The sequence below is a fragment of the Budorcas taxicolor genome, chromosome 3 (assembly GCF_023091745.1).
Source record: "Budorcas taxicolor isolate Tak-1 chromosome 3, Takin1.1, whole genome shotgun sequence".
Classification (NCBI taxonomy): Eukaryota; Metazoa; Chordata; class Mammalia; order Artiodactyla; family Bovidae; genus Budorcas; species Budorcas taxicolor.
Window position 1 is genome coordinate 51699105 of NC_068912.1, and position 16915 is coordinate 51716019.

The 16915-nt window shown below is 36.0% G+C and overlaps 1 protein-coding gene across 1 annotated transcript in view; it reads right to left on the reverse strand.

Moving 5' to 3' along the window:
* BRDT (bromodomain testis associated) overlaps positions 1 to 16915 on the reverse strand; it is a 41871-nt gene that overhangs the window by 11484 nt on the left and 13472 nt on the right. The window contains exons 11-13 of the mRNA XM_052637151.1: positions 16724 to 16867; positions 9388 to 9446; positions 6030 to 6198 (exon numbers count right to left, since the gene is read on the reverse strand). Coding sequence (XP_052493111.1) covers positions 6030 to 6198; positions 9388 to 9446; positions 16724 to 16867 — 372 coding nt within the window. The remainder of the gene's footprint in view (positions 1 to 6029; positions 6199 to 9387; positions 9447 to 16723; positions 16868 to 16915) is intronic.

Sequence of the window (16915 nt, forward strand, 5' to 3'; positions counted from 1 at the left end):
TAGGAATGCCCTCTGGAACCTTAAAACACTACAAAACTCATCCTTCATCAGACATCTGTTATTCATCTGTGTTCCAGGTCTCTCAAACTGGACCCATATCCAGTCTTGGGTTATGGACTGAGCCCCAAAGCATATACACCTTTAGTTATTAAAACTTGGCATATATTCATCTTTTGAAGACCTGCTCACTCAACCTTTGTGCTTTCTTTCAACTTTTCCCTTTTTCTATCACTTAGTTTTTCTCTACTACTTTAATAGCTTAATTTTTAGCCTTCTTCTCTGTCTCTATTCCCCATCCCTCCAACTACCTACACAATACTGGCAGATTAACTGGACTTAAGCACAGACTTTGTTCCAGAAATCTTAATTGGTTCCCCACTAACTATACCATTACAATTAAGTCCAAGGTCTCTAGAAATCAAGGTTCTTTATGACCTGCACCTAATCTATTGTCCAAAAAGTTCCTTTGGTTTTCAAGTAAAAATAGAAGACATTTTTCATTTTCACCAAGAATTTTATTGAACAACATATTCACCATTTTGTGCTACTACCTTCTACCATTTTTCAGGTGACTTCATAATTTCATCTTCCCAAAACTTTTTATCTTTTTGGAACAATGAACTGTTCCAGGTTATTTTTATAGTCTTACAGGGAATTGAAATTTTTTCCATTAAGAGAATTTTGTAAAGACCAAAATAAATGGAAAATCATGTCTTTTCTGAGGTTCCCAGGTGGCACGGTGGTAAAGAATTCCTGTCAATGCAGGAGACTCAAGAGATGAGGGTTTGATCCCTCGGTTGGGAATATCCCCCGGAGTAGGAAATGGCAACCCACTCCAGTATTCTTGCCTGGAAAATTCCATGGTCAGAGAAGCCTGGCAGTCTGCAGTCCATCGTATTGCAAAGAGGCAGACATACCTGAGCACACACACACATGCACGTGTGTGCACACACACACATGCACGTGTGTGCTATATGTTAATTCCAGACTCTTTATGTCAAGTGCTGTTTTCAGTTGGTCTAACTGGAAGCAGTACTCCTTGGAATTAATCATTTGGTTTTTTGGAAGGAGCTCAAAATAGAGGATGCCCTTCCAATCCCACCACATACAACATCACCTTCTCTGGATGAAGACCGGTCTTTGGTATGGTGGGGAGACCACCTGCAATGCAGAAGACCAGGTTAATCCCAGTGCTGGTTCCATCGCTAGGTCAGGAAGATCCTCTCAAGAAGGAAATGGCAACCCACTCCAGTAGCCCCGCCTGGAAAATCCCATGGAAAGAGGAGCCATGGAAAGAGGAGGCTACAGTCCATGCAGATGCAAAAGAGTCAGACACAGCTTGGTGACTAAACAACAACAAGTACAGAAATGTTCATCTTTCAAGGCAGGTATTTTCCGCCTTCTTCACCTCCTTAAATTTTACTTTCATTTCTTTTAGGGCAAAATATTTTTACTTTATACCAAAGATGAGCACAATAAAGGACAGAAATGGTATGGACCTAACAGAAGCAGAAGATATTAAGGAAAAGTGGCAAAAATACACAGAATATACAAAAAAGATCTTCATGACTCAGATAACCATGATGGTGTGATCACTCACCTAGATCCAGACATCGTGGAATGCGAAGTCAAATAGGCCTTAGGAAGCATCACTACAAACAAAGCTAGTGGAGGTGGAATGGAATTCCAGTGGAGCTATTTAAGATCCTAAAAGATGATGCTGTGAAACTGCTGCACTCAACATGCCAGCAAATACAGCAGTGGCAACAGGACCAGAAAAGGTCAGTTTTCATTCCAATCCCAAAGAAAGGCAATGCCAAAGAATGTTCACATTACCGCACAATTGCCCTTATCTCACACTCCAGCAAAGTAATGGTCAAAATTTTCCAAGCCAGGCTTCAATAGTACGTGAACTGAGAACTTCCAGATGTTCAAGCTAGATTTAGAAAAGGCAGAAGGAACTAGGGATCAAACTGCCAACATCTGCTGAAACATCAAAAAAGCAAGAGAGTTCCAGAAAAACATCTACTTTTGCTTTACTGACTATGCCAAAGCCTTTGACTGTGTGGATCACAACAAACTGGAAAGTTCCAGACCACATGACCTGCCTCCTGAGAAATCTGTATGCAGGTCAAGAGGGAACAGTTAGAACTGGACATGGAACAACAGACTGGTTCCAAATTGGGGAAAGAATACGTCAAGACTGTATGTTGTCACCCTGCTTTTTTAACTTATATGCAGAGTACATCATGTGAAATGCCAGGCTGGATGAAGTACAAGCTGGAATCAAGATTGCCGGGAGAAATATCGATAACCTCAGATATGCAGACGACACCACCCTTATGGCAGAAAATGAAGAACTAAAGAGCCTCTTGATGAAAGTGAGAGAGGAGAGTGAAAAAGTTGACTTAAAGCTCAACATTCAGAAAATCAAGATCATGGCATCTGGTCCCATCACTTCATGGCAAATAGATGAGGAAACAATGGAAACAGTGACAGACTTTCTTTTCCTGGGCTCCAAAATCACTGTAGATGGTGACTGTAGCCATGAAAGTAAAATACACTTGCTCCTTGGAAGAAAAGCTGTGACCAACCTAGACAGCATATTAAAAAGCAGAGATATTACTTTGCCAACAAAGTAAAAGCTATGGTTTTACTAGTTTTTATGGTTTTACATCTAGTCAAAGCTATGGTTTTTCCAGAAGTCACATATGGATGTGAGAGTTGGACTATAAAGAAAGCTGAGCACTGAAGAACTGATGCTTTTGAACTGTGGTGTTGGAGAAGACTCTTGAGAGTCCCTTGGACAGCAAAGAGATCCAACTAGTCCATCCTAAAGGAAATCAGTCCTGGGTGTTCATTGGAAAGACTGATGCTGAAGCTGAAACTCCAATACTTTGGCCACCTGATGCAAAGAACTGACTCACTTGAAAAGACCCTGATGCTGGGAAAGATTGAAGGTGGGAGGAGAAGGGGACAACAGAGGATGAGCTGGTTGGATGGCATCACGGACTTGATGGACATGAGTTTGAGTGGGCTCCGGGAGTTGGTGATGGACAGTGAGGCCTGTCGTGCTGCAATCCATGGGGTTGCAAAGAGTTGGACACGACTGAGCGACGGAACTAAACAATCACAAAAAAGCAGAAATTGAAGAAAATACTAGAAACTGATCCAGTTGAAGACTTAGTCAAAGCCTGACATTTTATAGATAGGATGTTAAAATAGGAACAAAAGACCGTTAAATATAAATGTATACCCACACACCCACAGCCACATATATATATATATTTGGCTGCACCAGGTCTTAGTTGTAGCATGTGGGATCTAGTTCCCCAACCAGCGATTGAACCCAGGTCCCTGCATTGGGAGCATGGAGTCTTAGCCACAGGACGACCAGGGAAGTCTCCAAAGACCATTTAGACTGCATTCTTTCCATTATTTTTCAGTGTCTGTTCTTCTTCAAAGCTATCCCCACCATTCTCTATGAATTTGCTATAATGAAAACAACCTTTCCCTATCCCACTGACATTCAGACATATTCAAATCTCTCACATTCAAAATTCAAAACAAAGCAATCTCTCTTCTAGTCTTACAAAAACAAAATACCTATCTTCCTGTTTAAAGCCACAGCCATCTTCCCATTCTCTTCACCAACAAACTTCCTAGTAGACTGGTTTACATTCAGATTCCGTTACTTCTCAATTTACAAGAATCTGCCTCTGCCCAATCACAATGGCCACAAAAGAAGCTTTTGTAAAAGCAAAAAAAAAAGCAAATGCAAAAAAAACCCAGCATATCACATTGCCAATTATAACCTTCTCTCCTCATTCCTCACAGTACTTTAATGCTTTGTACAAGGATGTGATAACTGTGATGATTTCCTCCTAAAATGTATCTGCTGGGTTTCTATTATACCACTTTCCCTTTTCCTCTAGGTTGTGATTACGTCTTGTTTTAACTTATTCATTTTTTTCTACTTTTACTGAGGGAGTCTGGTTACCTAGAATTTGTTATTGATCTTTCTCTTCCTGCTCTGTATCTTTTCCTTCATTCTTATGGCTTCAAACAGCTTCCATATATTCTTAAATGTAGTTCTTGTTACATCCTGTTAGTTCCAGAAAACTATTTCTAATTATATATTTCCAATTAGATATTCTGCAGTATCTTAAATGTGATAGCGCTAGTGTTGAAGAACTTGCCTGCCAATGCAGGAGACTTAAATTTAAGTCGGTTTGATCCCTGGGTGGGGAAGATCCCCTGGAGTGTTGAGGACACGGCAACCCACTCCAGTATTCTTTCCTGGAGAATCCCATGGACTAAGGAGCCTGATGGGCTACAGTCTATAGGGTCACAAAGAGTCAGACATGACTGAGGCGACTCAGCACACAAACATGTCCAAAATGAAAAATCCCTTTTATTTTCAAGCCAGCTATTGGATAATACTCTGGGTAAGACACTGATTCTAATAAAGCTTAGTAATTCTGCCACAGAAATATCTAATTTAGCCACATCCTTTTTGTACTTACTGCCTTAGTTTTGGTCATCATAGTTTCTTTCCTAGACTACAGCACTCAGCTTCTTTACTTGGTCCCAACTATATCAGAGCATCTTCATCTTAGTTCATCCCCTATATAGCAAGCAGCAATCTCTTCCTAATGTAAAATCTGATTTTGTCAAGCTCTTGTTTGAACCTGCTCATTGTGTGCAAAATAAAAGATCCAAATGTAGCAATGGTATTTAAGACAATATATGACTTAGAACAACTACATCTTCAGTTACTCTCCTGAAGACCTTAAAAATATTTTTTCTAAAAAGAATGGATATAAATATTTCATATTTTGGATCTTTATTTATTCTTCTTCCTGGGATACATCCCAGTGTTGCCTCTGATATTTTCTCCCTTATCTCCACTCCTCCAGTGAAGAGCTGTAACTTAAGTTAAATACAAAATGGAATATTCTAACACAGAACAGTAGGGAGCTTTTACTGGAAGCAATAAAGGAGGATCATCGTGTTCCTCCTCATCTGTGCTTCAGTAAAACATCTTAGAAATTTCTTCTGCTTTGGAGAAACTTCTGCCCTTGGAAGGTCAAATGGAAACCAGGGAGCAGTCTAGACAGCAGGAGACCTGGACATGGTATGTTCACATCTGCTCCTAGTCTAGGCCTTGTGTTGTATCAAGGTTCAGGCACCCCATTAGGTGGGCTCACCACTGTCAGAGAAGCATCTCCCTATGTCATACATTCCCCAGGACAACCATGATGAGAAAGGTGATACCTTCACTTCTGACAAGATGTAACAGATGAGACATTTATAAAGTCAAATGAATCTAACTATAAAAATGTCCAGTTTTGGAAGATGTTTTTGGTAAATGGGAACTACCACTAGGCAAGTATTTCTAGCTCAAGTTTCTTTAACTGTAAACTGTTTTTAATGTTTCTAAGTAGTTCTCTACCTCTAGAGTCTGCAACAATCTTTTCCCCATTCTAATCTACTTTTCCAACCCACAAAAACATCATGGAAATTAGAGCAACATTTCACAAGTCTGCTCAGAGCTTGCTATGTCCGACTCTTTACGACCCCGTGGTCTGTAGCCTACCAGGCTCCTCCATCCATGGGATTCTCCAGGCAAGAATACTGGAGTGGGTTGCCATTTCCTTCTCCAGGGGATCTTCCCAACCCGGGGATCGTACCCGGTCTCCCGCATTGGAGGCAGACGCTTTAACCTCTGAGCCACCAGGGAAGCCCATGAACTACAGCAGTGACAGGTTTTTGTGTATGGTCCATATGCCAGTGTATCCACTCTGTATGAAAGTAAGTTGTGTGTGAACTATACATACAATTTTCTTTCATTCAAATGTAATGAATACATTTGGGCATAAAGGAATATGCTTCAGGGATTATTTCTACCCTGGAATTTACTAGTTATGATTTTCAGTATTTCAGATACATAATATTTAGGATGACCTTGGCATTTTCATTTAGAAGTCAACTGTTCAATCACAGCTATTTACTCATTAATTTCTTACCTAAAAGAGGCAGAATTTGTAAAGGTGAGATGTTTTCCACACTCTGTGAATGTTCTGGTTCTTGATGATTAAATACTAATTGGTGGTGGTTTGGTGGTGTTCCATTTGAACATGCAGTCTGTTGAACCAGGCTAGTTACCCCAGAGGTTATATCTTGCACAGATTTTACCTGTTAAGACAGAGTTAAACAAATCGTTCAGAGCTTTAATCACAGAATAAGTATGACAAAATAAAAATACAAGAGAACAGAATATAACTTAACACTGTCTTTGAATATGTTATTAAAGTCACAAATTTATAAGGTATAATTATTGCTATCTTACAAATGAGAAAAGGTTTAGAAAGATTAAACAACTTGGCCATTATATAGCTTTTAAGTAGAGTCAGTCATCAAAGTCTATGGTCTTAAGTTACTAGCATACACAGACATAACACATATGTTATTAAACAGTGCTGTCTATTTTCAAATGCTTTCCTGTGACTTACTGAAAATAAAAACTGAGCTTTTATACCAAATCTAGAGACTAATCCACTTTCTTTACCTCCTTTTCCTTAGTGAATTAGAGATATAAATGGAGGGTGTGTTTATGAAAAAAAAAAATCACATGGTGGTTGACCCACAGATTATCAACAAATTCTGATTGAGTATTCTGTTAACTATTCATTGGGCTTCCCTTTTGGCTCAGCTGGTAAAGAATCCGCCTGCAATGCAGGACACCTGGGTTCAATCCCGGACACCTGGGTTCAATCCCTGGGTTCGGAAAATCCCCTGGAAAAGGGAAAGGCTACCACTCCAGTATTCTGGCCTGGAGAATTCCATGGACTGTATAGTTGCAAACAGTTGCACAGGACTGAGCCACTTTCACTTCACTAACTACTTATTAAGAAAAACTGCATTATAATAAATATTTATTTAATACTTGGGTGAGCCTTTTATATAGTTGATTCTCACAATAATCCTATGAAAAGAAAGAAGGTGAAAGTGAAACCAGGGTCTCCTGCATTGCAAGTGGATTCTTTACCAGCTGAGCTACTAGGAATGCCCATAATCCTATGTTAGTTGCTGTGGTCTCCAACTCTGCAACCCCACGGACCGTAGCCCACCTGTTTCCTCTGTCCACGGGATTCTCCAGGCAAGAAAAATGGAGTGGATTGCCACTTCCTTCTCCAATAATCCTATGAGTTTGATATAGTTATTATCCCCACTTATAGTTCACAGAGGGCATGCCTGGTGGCTCAGATGGTAAAGAATCTGCCTGCAATGCAGGAGATCTGAGTTTGATTCCTGCGTTGGGAAGATCTCCTGGAAAAGGGAAGAGCTACTCACTCCAATATTCTTGCCTGGAGAATTCCATGGACAGAGGAGCCTAGTGGACTACAGTCCATGGGGTCACAAAGAGTCAGACACGACTGAGTGACTTTCATTTTCACAGTTGACAACAGGACTTAGATGTAACTTAAATTTTCATATTTATTCAGTGGCAAGATAAGTTACAGTGCCCAAGCCCAGGTACCTTATCTGCTAAACTACAGACCCCTCCACTGAATAAAAGGGTTAGGATTATCATCAGTTGATAAGGCATAATCGAAGTGTATGAATACTTAGGCTAGCCTGAATAAAATTAAGGCCATAGGAATGTTTATCTCAACAGTAATAGAGACCCAAGCCCAAAGTTTTAAAGTCAAATGCTGAGATTTAAATCAGCAAAACATTACTTTCTGAAACATATAAGTATGTACATTTATTCATTATTCTATAAATATACTTTCTTCTTATGTCTTGAATGAGCATTAAATTCTTCAGTGAGTGACACTGAGAAAAACTTGGTCACAAACAGATCATAAAGATAGGATTCTATGTGCTATATTGAGAATTATTCCAAAGTTTGTTTATAACTTGACATAATTTTCTGTTTCCACTAATACCTATGGCAAGACAGATCATCTGGATCTTCTTCCTACTCAAAAACCTTTGAGAGTTAATGCTTACCTAGCAAATTAAATATTAACACTTTATCTAGGTGTACAAAGCCCCCCCATTACATCTCCAAAGACAACTAATCCCATACAAACACCATCTGCTACCATATTTCCCTGAACACACCTATGCTTTCTGACTCGCTTTATGCTACTACCTGTTTAAAAAAGTCCCTAATCAGCATGTCAATATACCTAACCATTTCTTCCCTTTCTCTGTAATTTAAAACCCATTTTACGCATTTCCTCCTTCATGTAGTGTATGTGTGTGTGTGTATATATATTCCTCCTTCATTTTCTCAATAAATTATGACTACAGATGATTACAGCACTTAGCCATACAATCTCTTTAACTGTGTGATTATCTCTCTTCTTAAGAGGTCCTTCAAGATAGTATTATATTGTGTTCCCCTTGGAGTTAGATGTTATTACATAAGCTTATGATCTAATAAAAGGGGTGTTTGTGCTAGTTGCTCAGTTGGGTCTGACTCTTTTCAAACCCATGGACGGTAGCCTACCAGGCTCATCTTTCTATGGAATGCTCCAGGCAATGATACTGGAGTGGGTAGCCATTCCCCTCTCCAGAGGACCTTTCTAACCCAGGGATTGAACCCCAGTCTCCTGCATTGCAGGTGGATTCTTTACTGTCTGAGTTACCAGGAGCCCTTAACAAAAGGTGTGTGTTAGTCACTCAGTTGTATCCAACTCTTTGAGACCCCCACGGACTGTAGCCTGCCATGTGCCTCTGTCTCTGGAATTCTCCAGGCAAGAATACTGGAGTGGATTGCCATTCTCTTCTCCAGGGGAATAATAAAAGGTATATACCTATAATTCTGTATTTGAAATGGGTACAAAGGATTAAAAGTTTTATGAGGATGACAACTAGAATTAGGAATAAAAGATAAAATTACTTTTACCATTTTCAAAGCATGGCAACTACTAATCAAACATAAGATGTGCTAAAATCAATAGATGGTAATTATAAGCTTTAGAAACTCTGACTACCACCGCCCTACTACTTTTGGGGGAGAAATTCCACCTTACTGTGCACACCTTACTGCATGCATATGGGGATACCAAGACTTCCTGTATTTAGAGCCTTAAGACTTAGCCAAAACTATAACTTGTTCTACTTACAGTTTGACTTAAAAAAAATCTATTAGAAAAATGCAGCCAAATCATTTCCCTATTCAATCTTTTTTATGAAGAAATCTATCAACATCTAAGGGAAAAAATGGGTGACAACACAAAAAAATAAGAAAAAAATCTTTTTAAAAAATGAGTGACAACTCTTCATTTAAATAAAATCAAACAATTATAACCATTTAGTTATAACCCATATAATCTTAAAATTCTAAGGTAAAATGAAGAATTAACTTACCTGTAATCTCTCTTTAGGAGAATCATTCTGTTTTACTCCAGTAAATTTAGGAAACATTTCTGCAAATGTATATAAAAATATTTTAATACTTGCCAACTTAAAAATCATCTAAATTGTAGGTCTTGCATATTAGAAATAAAGTGATTTTAAGAAAACGGTCAACTTCTTAAATCAATAAATTCTTACACTTACCAGGTTTCTGCCCTCTTGGAATCAGTCAAAATTTCTAAAGAGATACTTGCTTTGAAAAGGGATACTTTCTTTTCTACCTAATGGAATAAATATCTCCTCACAAATTTCAACTTGGATTATTAGGCAAAAAGAATGATGTGTTACTTTAGAGTAAACCGCTTGAATAAGTGAAAGTTTAAAAAGAAACAAGTTACAGCAGAGATAAGGGTTTAAACAAGCAGTAGCATTTATACTAAAACCATCTTTTACCAAATAGCCATTAAGAGGCTTAATTAATTAAGAATTTACTATAAGAGAAAGGAGTGTATCTGAGAGGATACAGTCTTATTAAAAGTGAAGCTATTTGATTAGGCATGATAAAGTCTGCTCTGCTTGCTAAGCATTATAATAAAGATCCCATCTAATTAATACTCTATTTACTTCTGAGCTATTTGACAGCCTCAACTGCATAGCAACAAATGGGTTTTATAGTACCTCCTTTACCTTTAGAAATACCTTTACAGGTGACACTGGCAGTAGAGTAGATATTAAGAGAGATCTCTCTGACATGGTGTTCATAGGTTCCTCTTTCTTGATCCTACAATTCACTCTGGTGCTATCCTCCCCAATCACAAGCCTAAGTCATGTAGTAAAGCACCAAACTGGTAGTTAATGCCTTGATCCATCTCTCCAAGACAGCTTTCATGAGCCACCTCAGCATCATTTGCTTCAGGCTTCAGAGCACCAAAGCTGGTCAACACCAAATCTTATTCAAGCTTAACATTCTAATTTTAATAGTTACCTTCTGCTTCCTGAAATGCCATCAGTTTCCACTGGATGTGTTACTGTTCTTTCCTAAAATGTTTGATGCTGGACATTGTTAAAATTGCTAAATGCTAAAGGACGTGCTTTAATTTAAAATTTTTAAGTATTTAAAATGACATGAACCATCTTAATGTCACTCCACTAAATATTATGTTAAGTGTTAGGGGTTAGGTGGAAAGGGAAGGCAAGAAGACAGACTGCAAAGACTGAGGATATAGATTCAGGTAGCTTTCACATTTAGGAGAGAAATTATGATTTCAGCTTTGAACAAAATAACAAAAACAAAAAATAGACTTCATTAATATGATCATATACATACATCCATATATCTATCTTAATTATCCAAATATGCACCTAAACAAATTATTCAATGATATAAACTCTTAACTATAATAAAAATACATTAGTGTTGTGATGAAAAATTTAAGGGCATTATCTTAGTTTTCTGATATAAAACTAAAGCTCACAACTATTAAAAAACTATCACCTCAAAATCTAAAAAACATGAGCATAAGGCATCAAAGAATTTTAATTAAAAAAAAAAAAAACCCAACACCAAGTATAGGATGCCTCAAACAAGTCTTACAGACTATAGATACACGAATAATGATAGCCTAAAACTCAGTATTTTGCTTCTCCTTCTATTCTTACATAGTTAACTTTCCAGAAACAAAAGGGCATATTTCTGTTTGTTTATAAGTTCCTGGCCTTTGGAATTAAAAGGAAAATATATATATTTTCACTATCAAGCTTAAGACCACATTTCAATAAATGAAGAAGCCCTGTCAGGTCTTAATAAAGCTGAGCACTGCAGTGACAACATATCTGCTTGTCAACTAACTTCTCCAGGGAACTGTGATAACATGTATACCTACCTTATAAGGATCCAATTGGATAACATATGTTAACTACTGAACAAATGAGTATTTTGCACAGTATATAATGTGTGCTATTTTCATATTTCCCTAAAAACTTCAATATAAAACTGATTGAAAGTTTTCACTTCCAACTAAACAAATTTTAATCACAGAATCAAAAAGAGAGATCTGGAGTTAACTATTTGATTGAAGGAGTTGTTAATAATATCCATCATCTATCAAAGCACTGAGATCAATGCTCCAGAGATACCAAATATTATCAGCAAGCCAATAGTGACTTAAAAACTTGATAAACTGAATATGAATATAATACCATACATAATGTAAAACCAGAATGTAATACCATTATAGCAGAAAAAAATTACTGAAGATTTTTAAATTAGAAAAACAAATCACACTTCTGTTATAAAGGACTGGGTACAGAAAAGTGATTGGAGGTCATTTCCTTATTTTATTGGAAAGAAAGCATATCCAGAGATGTTAAATAATCTGCCCAAGTTTATCATCTAATGTTCTACAAATAAAAATCAAGCACTTTGAACAAAAAAATTTTGCCCCCTTCAAAGAATGTTTTGAGCATTTTCATCTAAGTGTGTGGTACTTATTTTAATATAGAACTGATTATAAGCTGTCTCTTCCTTTTACCAAAGTCATTTTAACTAGAGTTAGAAAGTGGAAACAAACAAAAACACCTAGATTGATGGTTCTCAAACATGGCAGCACTTTAGTCACATGGAACCTTTGACACTGTATTTATCTGGTCCCACTCTCCAGTTCATATCTAGACACTGTTTTTAAAGTTTTACAGGTGATTTCTAATGTACTGCTGCCAAGGTTGAAAAACATTATTCTATACAGCCTGTTTATTCAGTAAGACCCAGTTTTTAAAATGCACATGACAATGTGTCCTATTTCTAAGACTCCTGGCTCAAATACAGACCTCAATATGTACAAGTTTTTAAGCAAGTCTGGGTCCCTGAATTTATCCTTCTGGGGCTTTAAAAACACTTTAATTGATAAGAAATTAATGAAAGCTTAAAATACTTAAATGCTGAATACTAATCATTTCTCTTAAACTTTCTAGCTTGAAGGGTGAAAAATTACTCCAAACTGTCATTTCATGGCTTCCCTGAAGCTCAGTTGGTAATGAATCTGCCTGCAATACAGGTGATCCTGGTTTGATTCCTGGGTCAAGAAGATCCACTGGAGAAGGGATAGCTACCCACTTCAGTATTCCCTTGTGGCTCAGCTCGTAAAGAATCCATCATTTCATACTTCCTATATTTACTAAACCATCCTCCCCCTTAAAAGGTAAACTAAAATCTAAACTTTAATCAAGTTTTTCCTTTCTTGCTTGCATGAAAAAAAAAAACTGCATCATTGTCACTTCTACAGAAGACCTGGCTTATATAGCTAAAATGAGAAATGATTCTTTTATTCCTACTTTTAAGTCAGTGTAACTAAGAAAGTTCAAAAAAAGAAAGGAACAACTGTTACTTAAGGAATTGCATAAATTTCACTTTCAGAACATTACACTGAAGCCAATAAAAGCAAAAATTCCAAAATATGAAGTGACAAATTCATTTTGTCTTAATCAGGTAAAGAACTGTTGCCATAACCATTCAATTTCTTTGTATATAACTGTTTTAACAATTGAAATGATAATCATTCCTGAAAAGTATTATATTCCACACTAGTCAGGTATTTGAGCTAACATCTGGACAGTTCCTGAAGCTATTTCCTACAAAGTTAGAATCAAAAAAGCAGTATTATCTATGAGCTGCTCCATCTGATGGTTTCTCAGTATTATTAAATCTGTTAATACTCCTCATTGTATCACTCAAGATAGCCAATCTTTGTTGAATATTAAAAAAACTCAATTGCTTGTGTGTATATTCTAGTATAGCCTAGTTAACACAGGATATATGCATCTGGAATTCATTTATATTGTCAAGCCTATTTGTATCTTTTGATCTGCCATGTGATATTTGGGGTTATGAAAAATAGAAAGGTTTTATATTATGCCAATGTTTAATCACTGGCATAAATATAAATAGGATAGGATTTTATTATTTTTTTTGGCCATGCCTCATGGCTGTGGGATCTTGTTCCTTGATCAGGGATAGAACCCAGGCCCTTGGCAGTGAAAAGTGCAGAGGCCTAACCACTGAACTGCCAGGGAATTCCCCGTCATTGTTCTTGACTTATCAGCACATGATAATTTGCATATGCCAATGTAACTCAAGAAGATAATTTAAATGGCAATATCAAGTCACACTGAAATTTGCAATTAAGTACTGCTTCCAGCCAATAGATTTCTTGCTTATGTTTTTCAAAGATATGGAATTTCATGACAGCTCTTAGAACTGATTTAATATCTTATTTGAAATAATAAAGAATTATTAACTCTTTCCTTGTAACTTACTCCTCTTCCATTTAATTAATCCAATTTAATTAGCCCAAGCAGAATTAGTCCATTTTTTCAAACATGCATAAAATAAGATTTAAGATTACATAGAACATAACACGGAGAAGGCAATGGCACCCCACTCCAGTGTTCTTGCCTGGAGAATCCCAGAGATTGGGGAGCCTGGTGGGCTGCCATCTATGGGGTCGCAGAGTCGGACACGGCTGAAGTGACTTAGCAGCAGCAGCAGAACGTAACAATTTAATGTGGAATAAACAGCTCTACCACTATCTATAACATATAAATGTTTTTCAGATGTCACTGTTAAAACATTTTAATATACCTAGAACAGAATAATACAGCAGTAAAGAAAGCAACTCATAATACAAGAAAGCTATAAGGAGAACTTTAAGTCAATACTGTTAAGCAATTTAGAAATTAGAGATCTAATTTAGAGATCTATTAATTTAGAAATCTGTCCTTGATAACAAATTGATTGTGACTTGGTTAAGAAAACTGCATATGGTCTGAAGTTGCTATAAAAATCCAGAAAGACAAGTATTAAAAAACAGATTAAGAAAAATTACGGGAGATCAATATTCTTCTATCAGAGGAGAAATTATCCCATCCAAGTACTAACCAGGCTCGACCCTGGTTAGCTTCCAAGATCAGATGAGATCAGGTGCATTCAGGGTGGTATGGCCGTAGACCAGAGAAGAATTTCTCACAGAAGCTTTCAGAAAAGATGCCACTACTAAAATTTTGAAGAAATGAAATTATATGCATATGGCCTATTTTGAATAATCCAAACTCTTATTTAACCCGAGTTCTGATAATTGAGATACTCCTTTTTAAAGTTTCAGCTCTTGACAAATCACAATAAATTTTAAAGTTACAAAGTCTTACTTATATTTTCAGTTAACTTTTACTAATATACCCAATTTTCACAAATTATTTTTTTTCCAGATCTCCATTTCCCCTCACCGTGAAACTTAAGACTTGGGGTTTGTCCATCTGTTTCTTGATAACATCATGTGCATAATTTAAGAATGATAGATGCTTTGCTTATTTTTAAAATAGGTATAGCTAATGATATAGCCTGAATTAATTATTTTTCACAATTTGCAGTGCTTTTACTTAGTTTTTGTTGTTCTCAGGAAAGTTAAAGAAAATGTTAACTTATATACTAGAAATCAAGAGCCTTACAGTATTTTTAAGGGTACAACTGAAGTTAATAGGAGAAAAGGTCCTATTGCTTCATTTACTATTTTATTAAGCAAAGTTAATTACTGCATAAGTTAAGCATTGCATTTGCAACTTATATATATTGTTTTTCCAATGAAGTACATAGCTGGTTTATAAAACAATGAAAATTTCAAACATAAAACAAAAACTCTTATTATCCTATCATTTTAGAAGACAAACTGACCTTAGTGTCATAAATCTATATACTCTCCATACAGTAGACTGAAATGTAAAAATTTGCTTCTTTGATTTTAACAGGTGTTTTTAAAAACACTTCGTTATTTGAAAAAGATGACATCAAACAAGAATGTCAGTCATAAAATAAAAATTCAATAGTGCTTTAAAATTAGAATTCTGAGGCTGAGTTATCCTGTTTGAAAGTTAGGAAAACACATAATACACTATTTTAAGAACACAGTAGATGACATTCTTTCCTTCAAGCAACATATTGTAAGATTCTATTAGAAACTGATAATTCAAATTAAAGTACTTCACTGAAGCACTCTGAAGTACTTTTCTGCTAATACTCAAGTCTTTATTGATCAGTAGTCAATATAAAATTAGATAATTTAATAAGAGTTTTATCCTATAAATAAAAGACAAAGTGCTCTAACTTCTTAGGCAATAAATGCTTTATTAGATGAAATTACAAATGCTAGTCACAATTTAAAATACTTTTAAAGAGTTTTCCAGCATGTTTTGCTTAAAAGTCAACTACAAGGAAATAATGTATACGGAGTCCTAAATTATTAAAAAATTTTCTAGGATGACAAATTTCAATAAAAGTAAAAATTCTGTTTATTCTAACAAAGATGTTTACCACTATATACTTTATAAATCTTAAACAACATGAGGCCATCAGCACTACAAACTAAAAAGAACCAGAAGTGAAACAATGTACTGCAAGGCAGCAGATGCTTAATACCAGACCAAAATAAGAAGGATATTCTTACAAATGCTAAGAATTCCTGATGTGACAACATTTTGTGTGGGATGTTTTAAAAAGAATTGAATCTCATGACAAACAAGAAATGTCTTATTTAAAATAAAGCAAAATTTGAGGCCTATAAGTGTCCTGTATTTGAATACGCCTTTTGGTGAACAATGCTGGAATGCCTCTGCCAAGACCATATCCTGAGGGCAACAATTACCTGTCAACTACATAACTGTCAATGAAAGAGTACAAACAAAACATGAATGAATGAGTTACGCTTGATATAGTTGATGATAAACTCTATGAGGTAATATCATACTTTAGCATAACTGAGAATCTGAAGTTAAGGTATATTTTTCTACAAATAGAAGATAACCTACAGTGAAGGAAACACTGGAGTGAAAAAAAATCTGCTTCACACCACTTCTAGGATGACTGGTTTCTTAATTCAAAATGATTATCCAATTCAGAATGTATTGTCACAACACTGCACTTTGCAACATTAGAGTGATTTGATATAGCAAAATAAAAGATGTCCTCAAATAATATTTTATTAAAAGAAGATCAGCATTTTATTTTTTTATATTTTTGCTATTAAGATCTGAATTATATATTGATATTATCCCACCTTTAGTAAATTATTTTCAACAGTACAAGCCTATTTGCAATATTACAAGCCTGTAGGTCACATATGTATAATAAGAAGTTTCACTTTACACAGCATCTCTTTTAAGAAAAAGTTGTAAGACTGTCAACATGCAATTAAATAAGTGTGGCATCCCACCATAGATTCTGGGTAAGTAACAAACATTTTTTCACACTATAAGTCTCAATATTACAAGAGAAATATTTTCCCACAAGCAGAAGTAAGCTAACCTGATTCGGAATCACTGCTGTCTGAAGAACTTGAATCACTGCTACTACTTTCAGACTCTGATGAACTACTGCTGCTGCTACTGCTGCTGCTTTCACTCAGTCGGGAACCACTTCCAATGGCCTTGGATGATTGAGTTTTCTCAGCTACAAAAGAAGAAAAGACATTAAAAATGGCAGATGTTAAACTGTCAC